Genomic DNA, 16,140 nt, shown 5'->3' on the forward strand with positions numbered 1-16,140 from the left:
TTCTCCTTCCTTCCTTCATTAATCTGATATCACGACGACTCCCCCCTCCGTATATCGCATACCACACTTCCAGAATGAGCTAACTCCAGCTATGGCTCGGTCGAAGAAGCAATCACGCGCCGCATCTGCTTCACGTAGCAAGCACACTGTGAGTCACGGCATGGCTTACTTTCCCCAAGATCTGATCCCATTGATAATGTGTGTCAGACTCCCGCATCTGCGTCAACCACTTCCGAGAGTACACAAGTCCCGAAGCCCTGGGTCGAATATGTGACTGTTGACCGTGATGATAAGTCGTCAGGTCCCACCAGGGGCGTCCTGGCTGGTCTTGACCCGAACGCCATACTGAAATCCACTCAACGGAGTACCGAAGTCTTGCAAGATGCCGCCGACCACCGGATTGAGCACAACGAAGGAGACGATGCCTCCGAAACGCTCGAGCCCCCTCACGCCACCAGAGGCTCCAGGAATGGCAGAGCCGCTGTCAATTACGACCAAAAGCTCCATCCTATGGACACCACCCTTCGACCAAGACACGCCGCGAAACGTCTGTCTGGTGCTCTTCACTTACCAGGACGAGAAGCTTATGAAAGCGATGATGTTGCATCCGAAGAAGGGCTCTCCCCAGCGACCGACTGCGACTCAGATGACAAGCCAGAATCCTCGTGCTCTGGGCGCCAGCGTCCATCGAAGCATCGCATTCCTGATCCGGGTGCAACCAGACACTCTTCACGTGCCGAGGCCCGGAAGACTGTCAATTACAGTACCGAAATCCATCCGCAGGACTATGCCCTTCCGTTCTATGGCCACAACGCAGAACTCAGAAATGTCCTGCCAATACAATCGAGGGAGCCTTCGAAGCGAACATCGGTGGGCGAAAGCTCGATTGCGTCCTATGGTTACGGCATGACGCATCCTCGACCACGAAAGAAGTTGCGGATCCATGCGAGCTCATCAAGCCATCATGCAATGCGAAGGAAGAGGTCTCGAGAGCCCGAGCAAGACGCGACCAGTACGGATATCGAGGAGCTGGCGAACCAAGCCATCCGCGGATCTCAAGCTCAGCCCCTTTCCTTAGCTGACGATGACGACGATGACGAGGAGGAGGAGGAGGAGGAGGAGGAGGAGGAGGAGGAGAACGAAATCATGCACGGCGAACAATATGATCACGATGCCGACCAGTCGAATCTCGAGGAGGAGATTGACCACGAACTCGATCCGGAGATGGAGGAAGTCCATCGTAATCTCGCAGCCGAAGCCGACGAAGAACAGCAAGGGTCGGACTTTATAGACCAGTTTGCCGTCACCACGACTCGATCATTCGAGGACGAGGTCTCACCAGCACCGGTTGTGGCTAGGACTGCTACTAAGCGCACTACCATGTTGCGCAGCAAAGAGACAGCAAACGCCATTGGATACTCTACACAATTCCTGTCGCACTACACAGCAGAGTCTGGTGTCCCGCCAGCAACAACGGAACAAGCAGATGCTCTCCCTTCCACAGCACCACCTTCGCCATTGGATCCGAGAGCCGAGTCCTCATTCGTTCTTGAGCGCCTTGTTAAGCAAGACTTTAGGCGTTGGCAGGCGGAGCATCCAGAAATTCAAAACACCAGCTCGCCTGCATCGGAGTGGGATGCCGAGCAAATGTTCGGGACGGAGCAATCTGATGGCATCTCCTGCGAGATTGAATCTATACTTACGGACTAATCGCGCTCTGGACTGAGACGGCTTCCAGCTGTTGGGCGATACACGAGCCCAGTGTGTCCATACTGCCGACAGCGATGGAGTTGATGAGCTGAACGTCGAGCACATTTAATTAGTAATAGTGACCATGAATGGATGAGGACGCTGAGCGGTCAGCGGCATTCACTGAGGGTACAAGGGCAGTATATCTGTGATCAAAGGGTGATACTAAGACAAGGCGTGTAAACGTGCTTCGTGGCAGTGTCTTTTGAGACCCAGCTTGCGAGATGACCACCTGAAGATGTCGCATTTACACATTGATATCACAATATGTACATATACACTACGTCCACTTCCGTCTTCCACCGCCACCGCCCGCAACGAAATCCCCGCCCGTCCGTTCTCGCTCTAATCTTGCATCGAATTCCCTCTGTGCCTCACCTTTCGCTAGCTGTCTGTCCGCATCATCGGAGGAGAAGCTGAAGCTATCGCCCGAAGAAGCGTCCTCTCGTCCACGTCCCGGTGCTCGTGCGCCAGCTGAGTTGGACGGCGTCATGCCTCTTGATGATGTTGATGGTGAGCGTTGTGATGAGCTGGAGGACATGGCTTCTTGCCTTAGTCGATCCCATGCACCACCACTACCACTACTAGGCTGCTTACTCTCGGTATTCTCCCGTGAGGCTCGCGAGGACTGCGATGTCCGCGGATTATTTGTCGGCCGTCCAGTCTCTTGAGGGGAACTTCGATCTGAGCTCGTGCTCATTCTTGCATCTGCTTGCCTTTGCACCTCCTGCTCGCTCATGAAACCAGATTGCTCGGCACCGTATGCGACTTCCTCATCAAACGACATACTACCCGTAGGCGAAGCATCGTCCCAGTTCTTTTCCTCTTTCTGCTCCCTTCCTTTTCGGTTGATCCCGGTACCCTGCGCACTCCGTCTCTGCCGCGCCATATCATACGTTTCCATCCCTCTCGGCCCGGCACTCTCGTCCTCCGCCCTCCTTCCTACTTGAGCACCCAGTCCACTCTTCTGCTTCTCGCGCAATGCCTCGTTGAAGGACTTGAGTCGCGGGTCCATTGCTCGACCTGCCAGGCTGACGCTGAGAGCATACGAACCGAAGAATATCTGCCCTAGTACTGCACCGACCATGCCGTAAGCCCAGAATCGTGTCCCCTGCCATGCTATTCGAGCTCGGTAGCCTGTGAACAGTGGGCCGAAGCGATCTTTGCTAAACCGGCTGCCCTCTTTGAATGGTGTCCAGCCTGGGAATCTGTACGTCTTTCTTCCTCTGTACGCCAGCGCGACTGCTATTGCTGTTCCGATCGGAGAGCCGTAGCTAGCCATTCGTAAGCTCTTCGCGAAGTGATAGGCTAGGGCATCTGCCTCTGGCTGTGTGATCGGTCGTTGTAACGTCTGGGCTACGAAGAAACATTGCTGTTGGATGCCTTTTATTACGAAGTCTGGGTGGTCTCCGGCGTTGATGAGGGCGAAGCGGCGGGGTAGATTATTGAGGTTTATGTATACTGGAGTCTCTTGATTCGCGTCCTGGATGCCTTTTTGTGGTATGCGCATCCATTCGCCTGATCCACGAGTCGAGTCCGTGCTGCCCATAGATTCGTACCGATCGGGATCAGATGGAAAGGAGTCATTGTTGTACTGGAAGGAGTCGGAGGACGCAGCAGCTTCTTCGAGGACCATGATTGCTATATCCGCACAGTATTCTCTTGGATCGGTAGTTCTAATGGCATATAGAGCTCTCGACGTGCATTCATCCATGACGTGTGCGTTGCTTCCGCTTTGAGATGTGGCACGTGCTGCCCACATTAGCGTCGATCTCGGCGCCTTCTAGGACATGTGCCCCTTCTTCACCTCACACATCGCCGGCAGATCTTACTAGGTAGTGGCCCTTGACCAACGATGATAAAACTATGGTCTTTGCCCAAAGATAACAAGGCGACGAGGGCGCAAGGCCGGCCAGGTCGACATCGCACAAGTCAAGAGAGTCTTCTCCGTCATTGTCCATAAGTCAAGCCGATTCATAATCACCAGTCCTGGTCTACCGTCTGGCTCCGACGACTGTGATGACAACAGAGCCTGTATCTACCACCATCATTAACCCGATGTGACGGAGACGGTGCTCGTACTATTCTGCGAAGACGGCCAAAGGCATTGTGCAGCCACGACACGTGACGGGACGGAGATGATCATACAAAGCATTCCGAGGACAATTGCCATGTAATATGGCTTTTATGAACACCGTGGACTGGCAGTCGAACTGCTAATCACGGATCCTTGTCCTCAAACTCTAGAATGATCTTCGAGAGCTTGCCCAAGGCATTAAGTACATATTCTGTGGCGAGCCCTGCTGCATATTGTATGTGAATCCGTAGATCGATCAGCATTTGGCTTCTCTTTCGGCCAAGACACGACGTACATCTGCCACTTCGTCGACTCTATGACCGACACAATCTGCGAACTCTCCGACGCCATGGCTGACACAGTTAATCTGTTCGACAATGGACCTCGTCTTGGCTGGAAACTCAACGTATGTCAACGTCGAAAGGAAAAGTATACCGTTCGACATCGGGCGCCACGTGGCGAACCTCGTTGGAAGAACTATAGAATAGACTTAACAAGTTCTGCCCTCCTCACTAGATTTCTCGCGCTCCCAACGGAGCTTCGGCTGCAAATATATGGCTACGTCTTTGGCCAAGGGCCGACAAACATCAACCCGGCACGAGTCCTCCCAGACAATTACCCAGATCTCTTCCTCGAGAACCAAGTTATCCGCTCCGAGGCCTCCACCGAATATTTGAAGGCAATGGAATTTCAACCTGCTCAGGCAGGAACGGAGGACATCTATCGCTGGCTGAGTCAACTATGGCCAAGCCACATGTCCAAGATCCGCGGCATCTGCTTCCTCGATGCCAACGAGACCGCAGCTATAGCGTCCGTGAACCCTGGGTGGCGGGTACGCATACGGAGGCGCTTCGAGAAACGTGTCCGCGTGGAAGATTTCAAGAAGAAAGGTTTGGCACGGAGCGCTATGAAGATCGCGTTGCCGATCGAAGCGGTTCTATCGGATAATGAGTGGCGTGGCGAGGTGCAGTGGGTTTCGATCGAACATCTGTAAGACTGGGATGTTGAGCAAGAGCTTGTCGATTGCAGAGTGTTGGTATGGTTTGTGAAAAGGACAAATGTGGATTGGGCTGAGATGGCTGGAGGAGGGTTATGGGACCTCACTGCGTAGATTCAGTCGCTACAGTATAGTACGAATGGCGTTCTCGTGACCTTATCATTAGCTTCCAATGCTTAGACTGAGCAGACTATATACGCTACGAATCGCCTTTCTCAATCACGACGAACTCTTGTCTTCTGCTCACTGACCAAACATTTGGGAGACATGTGCAATCGACCCTCTTAGCAGCACACTCCATCATGTATATACAATTCAGCAGTGTTACAGATGGTCAACACATACCGAACGTCTGAGCATACTGCAAGCAATATCCCTGTCAATCATGTCCACCCAACCATCGAAAAGCCAGACCTCTGGTACAAGTACTCGTACTCCGAGCCTGTCTGATGCCAGCACCACTCCTGCGCGTCCGCAGCACGAGGGCAAAGGATACAGCCCAATGATGTTGCATCAACAGATGTCAAACATGGTATCGACCTGGGATCTTCGCGCGCCTGATCTTTCCCAAAGCTACGTGTCTTCTGCAGCACCTCAGAAACCGGCGCGTGGACCGACCATTCTTGAACTACGACGTCTTGCTGGCTACGGGGATGACGTCCCGTATGAAGGCCGCGTTGCCGCCCTTGCGCGTATGCAAGCTTCGGCGTCGACTGGAGCTCCGCCAGACTTTCGGACAAGCACGGCGGGTCCGAGTCCACGGGTGGTCGACAATAACCTGCCTCCAGTCAGCGCGCGGTGTCGTGATACGCTAGTATCTTGGACACCTTGTGCGCCTGCTCAGCATAAGTCGTACGCACATCCCTTCCATGCGCGGCTGAGCGCGGCTGCCTTACTGACACGAGACCCAGTCACAGGCCTGGTCACGGGACCGATGGTAGATAATCGCAGTCGCACATACACGTTGCCTCCAGGAACTTCTAGTGGACCGGTGCCCTCTCCAAGCGCTCGTCGACCGACAGACACGGCCGCAATACACAACACGCCCCAGACACACCCACCACTTCCAGACTACCATTATTGGTATCCTCCGACAGCAATGTCCGGACCAGCCTCCACAAAGAACCTCCAAGCCAGTCCGAAAAGGCCCTAGCATGGAAGACATGGCCAGCAAGACACTCGTACCTCATCTACAGGCTCTGCCAGCAGAGCTTCGCTTCCACATCTACAGTCATGGCATAGCTGCTGACAGAATCGTGACCATCAACAACGAGCGAGGTGGGCCAACGTGCCTGTCAGCCCTACTAGCCAGCCATGCCGACATACGCAACGAAGCTTTGTGCGAGTATTATCGACTCACGAGGTTCTTGCACGTCAGCTTACGGAGCAACAACCTCAGGAAGTGGCTATTGTCTATCGAACCCACACACGTCGCTCATATCCGCAATTCCTGCGTCCTCGATGCTCGCATCACTCCAAGACTCTGATGCGGCAGATCAGACTGGCGAAGGCTCCTGAGCCGCGCGATGGGAAAGTTGATCGATAGCGAGGACATTCAAGTCAGAGGTTTGAGACGGAGTGCATGCAAACTTGAGCTGCCAATACTGCCGGAGCCCGTAGATGGTAATGCAGAGACGCGGTGGGTGCAGGTGGACGAGCTGAGGAATTGGGAGAAGCAGGAGATGAGGTCTGGGGAAGACGACCTCGTGTGGTTCGTCCACAGACCTGGCGCCGAAGTGGCGGAGATGGCTGCTTGGGTGTCCAGTCTCGTTATATGAACGTCCTTGATTGAAGATGCGGCTAGCCCATCGTTGGCTTTGGCTCTGTGCGTGCTGATGCAGCCGTGCCGCAGTACCCACGGCCATGCCAGCGTCGTTTGGCTGTTGAGTCTTGCCCGAGTATGCCGTGTACCGCCATCTATGGTATGGCTTCGACAAACAGAGTCGTTGCCGTCTCCTTGCGTCGAAGTTTCTTTCTTGCTTTCGTACTCGAAGTCTAATCGTCCGATAGCCAACCAGATCATGCGTGGTAGTAAGTCCCTGGTCATCAGCACACCTTGTGGCATATACGTGCGCTGCCATTCACACGCCTCCAAGAAAGCATGTGAACAAAGCCGACTCGTCTCCAAAACCACAGCGTCGTACAGCGACACAAGTCTTCAAGCCCCTATATCTTGCCACCGACAGCCGGGCAAAGCATACTTCGGACACTGTCAACAACAATCATGTCTTCACCAACGACCACTTCTCCATCATCGACCATGTCTTCACCGACAGATTTGTCTTCACCGAGTACCATATCTTCACCATCAACAGCCAGCATCAACCCACGTCTCCTCACCATGCCGATCGAGATCCGCCTCCAGATCTACGCCTTCATCTTCGCCTCTTCCAAACACATCACAATCTCCAAGGATCACGCGATCCCACCCAAACGATATCCGCCTCTCCTCCCCACCTGCAAGAAACTTCACAACGAGGCCTACCAGGAGTTTCTCGCCCACATCGCTTTTGGCGCAAACTCCACCAAGGAAGCAAGCTCCTGGCTCCGAAACCTCCCACAGCAATATGTGACCAAGATCCGCCAACTCCGCATCGCCAGTATCAAGGGAATCCAATCACCACTAGATCGCCATTGGAATCCATCTCATCGTTGCCAGGTGCGCCATGTAGGTCGAGGTGGCGCGCGAGGTACAGTCACTACACTTTGGGGACCGTTGTCCTCCTCTCCACCAACCTCGTCAAATCATGTCGCGGAGTGGCGTCAAAATCTGATCGATGAGATCCGAGGCTTCACAAAGACCTTGGCGCGTTATGGACTGCCGTCGAGTGCTGTGCTTGTTGCGCTCCCGATGCCGCCGCTAGATGGACGTGCGGCATGGGTCGGCATTGAGGACTTGATAGAAGGTTTGTGGGAGAAGAAGCAGGTTCTGGAGATGGTGTGGTTTGTGTCTTGTTCGGTTCATGCTTCGACTGGGAATATTCGGTAAGGGAAGGACGGCGTGTGTTGATGTTCTGACATGCTTTGGGCATGTTGACCTGGCGGAGGTGAAGGGTTAAAGCATGTTCTGTCTCTGGTGCGCGAGGACTGGTGGACAACAGCTCGAGTCGAGAGGGAGCCAAGTACGGGGAAGGACTCGGCGGATGAGAAAGGCTTCCGAGTACAAAGAAAAGGTTCGAGCGATATACAAGGCAAGACTTGGAGCGTGATGCGAGAGAGGACTCCGAGGATAATATTGTGTAGATTTGTTTCATGTCGATTTCAGCGCATGCTCGGTGGGATGCATACTCGCGATACTGACTTCGTTCCTTCGTTATGTCCAGCCCAAGAGGGTACTGTGGTAGAATTCGTTGCATTGGCAGCCTGACAGATCTATGTCACACAACGGCCTTTCACACTCGCTCTATATGGTATCATGAACGCAAACTCTCCCCACCATTCCATAACGCCGTTTCAATGCGATACTGTATGCTCACAGGAAATAGTCCCTGACTGGATCACTACCAACCTGCATCTGCTGTTGTTGTTGCTGCTCGAGTCTGTGGACCTCGTTCTCCGGCGCCGCATCGAATACATTCCAATGCCGTTCGCCACCTGGCCCGACCTCGAGCACGGACGCCAGATTCCCACACCTATAACAATAGTTCGGCGCAGACCAGACCGTGGATAAACGATCATCGAACATGACCATGAAGCCTTCGTTGCAGAGTTGATGCGCGCGTAAGATGTGGTTCATGCTGTTGACTTCTAGGAACTTCTTCACGACTTGGGCACCAAAAGTGTAGCCTGCTCCTCGAGGTGAGAGAGAGAACTCGTCGCGTTCGGCATCTGGGTCAGACCAAACGAGGTCGGCCATTGGTCCTTCGTGGGGTATCTCTCGGAAGCGATCGATGATCTTGATTTGGTCGATAGAGTGTATACTCGGGCTCAAGCCGCCATGTACACAAAAGATCTTGTCGTCGATTACGCAGCTGAGCGAGAGATAGTCGAACATGTCGGTGAAGTAGTGCCAGACAGCTGGGTTGCCGTATTTTCGTGAACATTCGGTGTAGAAGCCGTAAGACTGTGTCACGCCACGTGATTCGTGGTTGCCGCGAATGAGATGCACTCGGCTTGGATAGCGGAGTTTGAGGCAGACCAGGAGCGAGATCGTCTCGATGCTGAAGAGGCCGCGGTCGACATAGTCGCCTATGCAGATAGTGAATCAGCGCTTGAGCTTGGCATGGTCGCGTGACCTCCTTCCTTCCTTACCAAGAAACAAATAGTTTGTGTCAGGACAGTATCCACCAATCTTGAAAATCTCAATCATGTCAAAGAATTGGCCATGGATGTCTCCGACCACCGTCACGGGTGCCTGCACATGCACAACATTGCTCTCCTTCATCAACAGCTCCTTTGTCTTGGCGCATATTGCTTCGATGACCGAGTCCGCGAGAAGCTCTTTACGGTAAAGTCGGTCGATGCATTCGTCGAGATCGACACTTGCTATCAGACGTGTCAGGAGGGAGGCAATCAATACCAGGTCATGGCAGCTTACAAGGTAGACCAGGCATGTCGTGATATCCACTTGGATAGGTAATCCGCGCGGGGACGTTACGAAGGTTCCTGCTGGCGGAGCAAATATGCGTATATCGGGTCCGCAGGCCTCATACTCGCCACCAGCGTTCAGCGAGTCAGGACTTTGTACATAGCGTCGCTTGATTTACAAGTGTGCTCATTGTACCACTTGCACGGTGTGGCATATGCTGGTAGAGGTGGTCGTTCTCAAAGGGGATGCGGCTCCGCTTCGTGACTAGGCTGTGCGCTAATGCAAGACGGGCCACACCGCGACGCAGGGACCAGCATCTCTCCTTTCGCGCTTGCATCTTCCTGGAAAGATCCCAGTCTTGTAACAACAAACACATTTTCTCGCCATCCGACTGGGACACAGTTTCCTTCGACTGCCGTCTTGCTCGGCTATCGTCTACCATCGCCCCTTGACATCGTTCCTGTCACCACCGCTTGAGACATACCGAGACAAAGGACATTGCACCCGCCGCGGTTGCTGGAGGCACCAACAGCCTTGACCAACGATACAATAATGCAAGGGAAAGCAGACGCATAGCATTCATCTCCTTCACCAATTGTCAACTTTCTTACAGTCAATGTCAGAGAAGACTTTCCCACTTTCGTAATACCGTCCCCGTCCAGCTTATCGGCCTCCCTATCATCAAAGTTTGACCAACAGGACCAGGCCCATGTATCAACCGCCGGCTAAGAGGGCCAAGACAGGGCCTGTAATAACTCGCTATCTACCTCCACCTGGCTACAGAGGTCCCGCCACTCAATCGACCTGGACCCCGCCACCCTATCAAGCTTATCCTCCAGCTCCAACCTATCAGCCTACCTGGCCGGTATATCCACAACAATCGTATGTGGCAAACGGTTATCCGGCGTATGCTCCGGGTTGGCAACAACAACCGACTCCAGTTGGAAATCCTCCACAAAGTATAAACTCATACCCATGGCAAGCGAACAGTGCTCAACACAACCCAAACAAACGCCGACACAGCTCGATCCCCCCAGCGCATAGCAGACACACTTCGATCGCCGTACCACTGGATGGAAATGGCGATCCTCTTCCAGCACAGACAGTCACCGATAATGACGATCTCGAGCACGAATTCGATGCCGAATGCTACTACGCACGCCACCCTGACGAAGTAGATCCGAACCTGAGTCTTGGGCTGATAGAGTGGAATGCACCAAAGCCGACGAACCATCCCCTCGCTGGCAGTTTTGCAGAGGCGGAAGTCGAAGTTATCGCACCACGCAGACCAAGGGCCGCAGATGAGCCATCAATATCGGATTACTTCACTAATCCTAGGCTTGAGGAGTCGCTGCGCAGCGTGAGACAGACGACTGCATGGCAGGAAATCAAGGACGATCTCATCTATCGACAGTTTTCACGAGTCTGTAAGGAGGTCATTAGGATGTCCGAACTCATGAGCCGGTATCGAGATCGCCCAGATCCTGCATGGGAGGCTGCGGAGGACGGTGCGGAGCTTCACGACAGCATCATGGAGATGGATGAAGGTATTGGCTGTGTCAAGTCCACAGAGCAGGCCGAAGAAGCGGACATTCTTGGCAATCTCGAGCAGGCACTCACGGCTGACAATGTCAAACGACTCCCCAATAGCAAGCGACCTGCGGTGGGGAGCAGGACGCACTCGCGTGCCACATCGGTCGCTTCAACCGCTGGAGAACGTATCACGAGACCAAGACTATTGGAACCCATCCGAGATTCTGCGCAGGAGGATGTGTTGGCTAGTCTAGGCGTCACGGGCTCGCCAAAAGTCGTCTATCAGACACCTGGCCCAGCTCTAGGACCAGGCAGCCAGGCTGCTTCCAGCCGGCAGGGTTCCGTTGTTAGCGACGACGGACATGCTCGCCAGCAGCCTGCTTCCAGAGGATCGAGTTATCGCGAAAACGATATAGACGCTACGCCACGAGCTAGCAGGTACTATGAGCGTGGTGGTGAATCATCTCGCAAACGCAGCTATGGCGACTACTATGAGGATCGCAGGTATGATGACAGGACGCCGAGACCGCGCTATAAGCAGCAGCGTGTGGACAGAGCCTATGAGTGAGCACTGCCGTCTCGATCGAGTGTAATGTCTGGACTGACAGTATGGCAGGCGTCGATACTGAATTGATAGCTATGTGGCTGGAATAGAGTGGCGGGATCTTCTTTTCTTTCCAGCTTGTCTCCTATGAGCCTACGTAATTTCTTTGGTTTCCCATGCGATTCTTCTGAATAGCCCACGTCGCTCCTACCCTCTTCGATTGTCCCCGTACGAGTGCAATACTACTTGCGACTGCGGCAATTTGCAATGCCAATATGTCCGGCGAGACAAGTTCAGCGGTTCACGTTCTGAAGATCGATACTATCCGCGAAGCATGGTGATGCATCCATGGCCGAGACAGAGCCAGGGACTTGATCACACGGAGGACAGTCTTAATGTTCGTTCGCTGATCTTGTATGTTTCCTACATCTTTCTTCTTGGCTCTCCTCCAAAATCAGAGATACTATCTCGTACACGGCTCTTGTCGGCCAATCTAACCTAAGTTTCCTTTGGTCTGTGCGGCCGAGGCTAGACCATGGTGTCTGTAGGGTCTGCAATTCCAACAGACATGCCGCGCATCATGGCGACGACATGGCGCAATTGATCTGGCCACGGACGAGGTTTCCTAACGGAGCCAAACCTAAGATGAGGCTGAACTCGAAAGCCTGCCCTCATTGGACGACTCGTCCCCCGGATTATTAAGCTTGGCAATCTGCAGGGTCCGCATGGCTTATGTATATACTTTTTGGTAAGCAGAGAGAGGTGTCCGGGGGCATTGCTCACTTGGTCTGCATGTGCTTCTGCGTCACTGCATTTAAGTGCCATTGTTTGCCAATCACGAATCGCAGCATTATTGAGCAGCAGTCAAGAAGGAGGCACATTAGCAATGCTCGGCGTGGCGTATTCCTCCGTTCGGCGTAGCTGGGCGAGAAGGTGGGTGTATATGTAGGCTTGAGACCTCAGGTAAATGAACATGGTCCATCAACATTCAATTTCACGAATATCCACCAGCAGAAGCCTTCAATAAGATCTATCGCCGCTCTACCAATCAGCTCAGGTTACACAATGTCCGCCAAACCCATCGCCTTCATCATCGGCGCCGGCAAGAACATCGGCGCTGCTACTGCCTCCCACTTCTCACAGAAGGGCTACCGTGTCGCTCAAGCGGCTCGTTCGGTGAACACTGAGGACAGCAAGGATGACAGTCTCCTCCTCAAAATTGACTTGAGCAAGCCCGACACCGTCAGGACGGCTTTCGAAAACATCCGTAAGACCTGGGGTGAACCTAGCGTGGTCATCTATAATGGTACATCAGTCTCTTCCGACCAGGGCGACAGTATAGCTTTTATACATAGAAACAGAACATACTGACGTCCATCCTCCTCAGCTGCTTCCGCCATCTTCGTCGACGCCACCAACCCCTTCACCGTTCCCGTGGAGGATTTCGAACGTGAGAACACGATAAATGTCACCTCGGTTTATGTCGCAGTCCAAGAAGCCGTCGCTTCATTCGATGAGCTCCCCGCCTCGACGAAGAAGGCTTTCTTATACACCGGCAACGCTTTGAATACTATCTGCTGGCCCAAGATGTGGTCCGCTGGCCTGGGTAAAGCCGCGACAGCACATCTGATGGAAACGGGCAGTCTTTCGTACAAGGAGAAGGGATATGGGTAAGTGCCAACATTGCTCTAGCTTTGTGAACTGTAGCTGATGAGATGGATGCAGGTTCTACTATGTTGACGAGCGCAAGGCGGATGGGTCGCCAAAGGTTAATCCGTATGTCTCTGGGCCAGCACATGCAGAGTTCTTTGCTGGGTTGGTGGATGGTAGTCTCAAGGCGCCGTGGCATGCAACGTTCGTCGAGGGCAAGGGATATCAGGCTTTTGCTGGAGCGAGGGAGTGACGTCGGGAGAAGGTAGAGCTCCTGGGAAGGCTTTGATCATTGCTATGCTCAACGACTAGTCTAAGCCAATGAAGATCTAGTCCATCTGAAGAATGATCTTTATGCCTGCTTGACCGTGTAGGACTGTCCTGCCCGGGTGTCCAACCTGATAAACACACCACTGCCAGCTCCACTAGACGTGATTGCCGTGCCGTTGTTTTTGCCAATTGGTGTCTGACCCAGTGTCACATATGCCGGCCCGCCGAGCTTCGACGCAATGGTGGCTGACACAAGAGTCCCTGCTGCGTCCCAGCAGACATCTACCTCAAAGCCACCTCGTGCGAGTAGACCATTGAAGTACCCTCCTCCGCCAGTGGAAGCAAACACAGATGGTACCGTTGGCAGAAGCCTAATCAACGGTGCTTTTTCAACCGTGCCTGTGAAAGCTGCCACGAGGGTACCGTTGCTGCCACCGCTTCCATAGTATCCAGGTGCTTGTGTAGTAGCAATGGATTCGTGACTCTGCATGAACAGCTCCGGCAATGCACCTGGACCGCCAAGATTACCATCGATCTGGAATTCAGACGGTGCACCACTGTTGAGTAGTGAATCAGGCTGTGACTGGTTGGCAATCAAGTGGATCAGACAGTGGGAAGCCCAGTCAGGCATGAAGTAGCGGCCTGCGAGAGCTGTGCACCAAGAGGCTCCCCAGCCACCAGCTGCAGAGCCGTGCAGAAGTCGGTTGTTCAACGTCTCGCGTGCCCAGTTGAAAAGCGTTGAATTTGAGCTGGTGATTTCATTGCCTGGGTATGCGGCCCACAGTGGTGATAGATGGTCGATACCTGGTATCGCCTGCAGATATGTTAGCGTTGTACTGCACGAACTCGATCGGCCACTGTCTCACCTCTTGATAGTCGTGGATCCACTCTTGGAGACCACCATAGTAGTTCCTGCGATAAGGTGGAAACTGCGATTTCAAGTCGTTAAGCTGTGCCACAAATGACTCATCTCCTAGTCTGAGCAGATCATTCGCTTCTTGGATGCCGTTGAAGAGCTCCCACAGAAGCTCTGTATCCATCGTAGCACCGAGCGTGATGGCAACTGGTGTGGTGTTGTAGTTTGGTGGGAAGTAGGCATTCTCGGGCGAGATCGTGGGGTTCACGACTTTGTAGCCCTCATAATCGGACAGAAATCCGACGTAGAAGAGTGCTGCAGACTTGAGCACTGGGTAGTGCTCTCGTAGGAAGTCTTGGTCACCAGTATATCGGTAATACTCCATAAGATGGAAGACGAGCCACTAAAACATTAGGACGAACACGTTAGCTAGGTCTCTAGGACAAGGCAAGATACCTCAAGGTAACTGCTGATTGACGAGTTCTATGTCTCGTACAAGGCGAGTTCTAGCACTGTCCAATCCAATCGCGGAGATAGCATCGATCAGGACGAGAGGGGTGTCGGCTTACCGGGCCTGAAGAGCCCCACCATGTCGAATAAATATAGTTGTCTTGCGGTGCTGAGTCGCCCCAAAGATCGGTGTTGTGGTGTGACACGAAGCCACCGTTGTCTACACCGTACATAGTCTCGGACACGTTCGTGCCCTTTTCCCGAATCGAGTCGATCAAGTTGTGCAGAGGTGAGGTCAAATCAGCCAGGTTGGTGACCAACGCAGGCCCTGAGAATGTCAGCATCCAGATCCGCTACAGGCATCGACGAAACTTACAGTAGTTCATTTGCAGATTGATGTTTGTCGTATACTTTGCCCCCCAGAATGGGTCTAGTGAGGTATCGGAATCAGCATACATCACCAAGCATGTCTCTTTCCCATGACTCACCAAGCTGGCTGTTCCAGATACCTTGCAAGTTCGGGGGCAGTGTACCGTTTCGCGAGGTTGAGATGAACAGATAGCGACCAAAGTCGAAGTAGAGTGCAACAAGTTCGGGGTCGAACGTGCCATTATTCAATCCGCCAATTCTTTGAGCTGTCGTTTGGGACTTTTGTATCGCGGAGGAGTTACCAAGGCTGAGCTCCACACGATGGGCGTATGACTGGTAGTCTTTTACATGAGCAGCACGTATCTCGGGATATGTCTGCTTGATGGCCGCAAGATCAGCTAGGACTGCTGCCTTTGGGTCACTCTTGCGGAAGTCGGTCCAGGACTGGAAATAGATCCAAGCTTCGTCGGCATGATCAATGAGGATAGTATCGCCTAAGGTGTAGACACTACCACCCTTTGCCATGACCCGAGCACCAGCTGCAAACTCGATGCCAGTAGCTGAGGCACTGTGTCCACCTATCACGATGGTGTCGTTGCCAGACTTCCGGCTGTAGTCTTCCCAACGGTTCAAGGAGCCATTGGGACCTCGCCGAAGGTGCACACGAAGGGAAACAGTGCCTGTTTGGTTGCTGGCCACGCGAACTGCAAGAACCCCTGCAGGCTCGCTGGAGAGGTACTCCCTGAAGTAAGCAGTGCCATTGTTGACGTAGTAGACACCAGCTGTAGCATCGTCAACATCCAGATACCGCTCATACGAAGATCCCTGAGAGCTGTGATTCATCTGTCCGCTGTTAGCCTAGGCTCGGCTAGAGGAAGAAAACGTATCGCACCGTGATCTCGAGATCTCCAAGAAGCTCGTAGTGGCGAGCTGATAAAGGTTGACCAGCATACATGAGATCAGCAAAGCTCGTGGCCTCGACCACACTACCATCACGAATGAGCTGTTGCAACTTTGACATTTGCGAGCTAGCATCTTCGTTGACCCGGTATATGAACTGCGGCGGCAGGATCAGCACCATCTCGTCGTGTCGACATGTACAGCAATGCACAACTTA

At 53.2% G+C, this 16,140-nt stretch overlaps 8 protein-coding genes across 8 annotated transcripts; 5 read left to right on the forward strand and 3 right to left on the reverse strand.

Annotated features, from left to right (window-relative positions):
• Positions 1-91: 91 nt before the first annotated feature.
• LTS14_001780 (uncharacterized protein) lies at positions 92-1,710 on the forward strand (the record flags this gene model as incomplete). Its single annotated transcript, XM_064834488.1, has 2 exons — positions 92-148; positions 208-1,710. 2 exons carry the CDS (start codon positions 92-94, stop codon positions 1,708-1,710), a joined length of 1,560 nt encoding a protein of 519 aa, XP_064698352.1.
• A 319-nt stretch (positions 1,711-2,029) lies between these two features.
• Positions 2,030-3,385, reverse strand: LTS14_001781 (uncharacterized protein; the record flags this gene model as incomplete). The annotated part of the gene is made up of 1 exon (XM_064834489.1): positions 2,030-3,385. One exon carries the CDS (start codon positions 3,383-3,385, stop codon positions 2,030-2,032), a length of 1,356 nt encoding a protein of 451 aa, XP_064698353.1.
• Positions 3,386-4,175: 790 nt separating this feature from the next.
• Positions 4,176-4,820, forward strand: LTS14_001782 (uncharacterized protein; the record flags this gene model as incomplete). Its single annotated transcript, XM_064834490.1, has 1 exon — positions 4,176-4,820. The coding sequence occupies one exon, from the start codon at positions 4,176-4,178 to the stop codon at positions 4,818-4,820; it is 645 nt and encodes a 214-aa protein (XP_064698354.1).
• Positions 4,821-7,164: 2,344 nt separating this feature from the next.
• On the forward strand, positions 7,165-7,812 carry LTS14_001783 (uncharacterized protein; the record flags this gene model as incomplete). Its single annotated transcript, XM_064834491.1, has 1 exon — positions 7,165-7,812. The coding sequence occupies one exon, from the start codon at positions 7,165-7,167 to the stop codon at positions 7,810-7,812; it is 648 nt and encodes a 215-aa protein (XP_064698355.1).
• A 483-nt stretch (positions 7,813-8,295) lies between these two features.
• Positions 8,296-9,376, reverse strand: PPG1 (putative serine/threonine protein phosphatase; the record flags this gene model as incomplete). The annotated part of the gene is made up of 3 exons (XM_064834492.1): positions 8,296-9,011; positions 9,075-9,308; positions 9,361-9,376. 3 exons carry the CDS (start codon positions 9,374-9,376, stop codon positions 8,296-8,298), a joined length of 966 nt encoding a protein of 321 aa, XP_064698356.1.
• A 684-nt stretch (positions 9,377-10,060) lies between these two features.
• LTS14_001785 (uncharacterized protein) lies at positions 10,061-11,452 on the forward strand (the record flags this gene model as incomplete). Its single annotated transcript, XM_064834493.1, has 1 exon — positions 10,061-11,452. One exon carries the CDS (start codon positions 10,061-10,063, stop codon positions 11,450-11,452), a length of 1,392 nt encoding a protein of 463 aa, XP_064698357.1.
• A 1,041-nt stretch (positions 11,453-12,493) lies between these two features.
• LTS14_001786 (uncharacterized protein) lies at positions 12,494-13,331 on the forward strand (the record flags this gene model as incomplete). The annotated part of the gene is made up of 3 exons (XM_064834494.1): positions 12,494-12,734; positions 12,816-13,098; positions 13,154-13,331. 3 exons carry the CDS (start codon positions 12,494-12,496, stop codon positions 13,329-13,331), a joined length of 702 nt encoding a protein of 233 aa, XP_064698358.1.
• Positions 13,332-13,430: 99 nt separating this feature from the next.
• On the reverse strand, positions 13,431-16,104 carry LTS14_001787 (uncharacterized protein; the record flags this gene model as incomplete). Its single annotated transcript, XM_064834495.1, has 6 exons — positions 13,431-14,162; positions 14,215-14,607; positions 14,774-14,982; positions 15,031-15,084; positions 15,143-15,866; positions 15,916-16,104. The coding sequence occupies 6 exons, from the start codon at positions 16,102-16,104 to the stop codon at positions 13,431-13,433; spliced, it is 2,301 nt and encodes a 766-aa protein (XP_064698359.1).
• Between the last annotated feature and the right edge of the window lie 36 nt (positions 16,105-16,140).

This window comes from Recurvomyces mirabilis (genome assembly GCF_035927965.1).
Source record: "Recurvomyces mirabilis strain CCFEE 5264 chromosome Unknown scaffold_3, whole genome shotgun sequence".
Lineage (NCBI taxonomy): Eukaryota > Fungi > Ascomycota > Dothideomycetes > Mycosphaerellales > Teratosphaeriaceae > Recurvomyces > Recurvomyces mirabilis.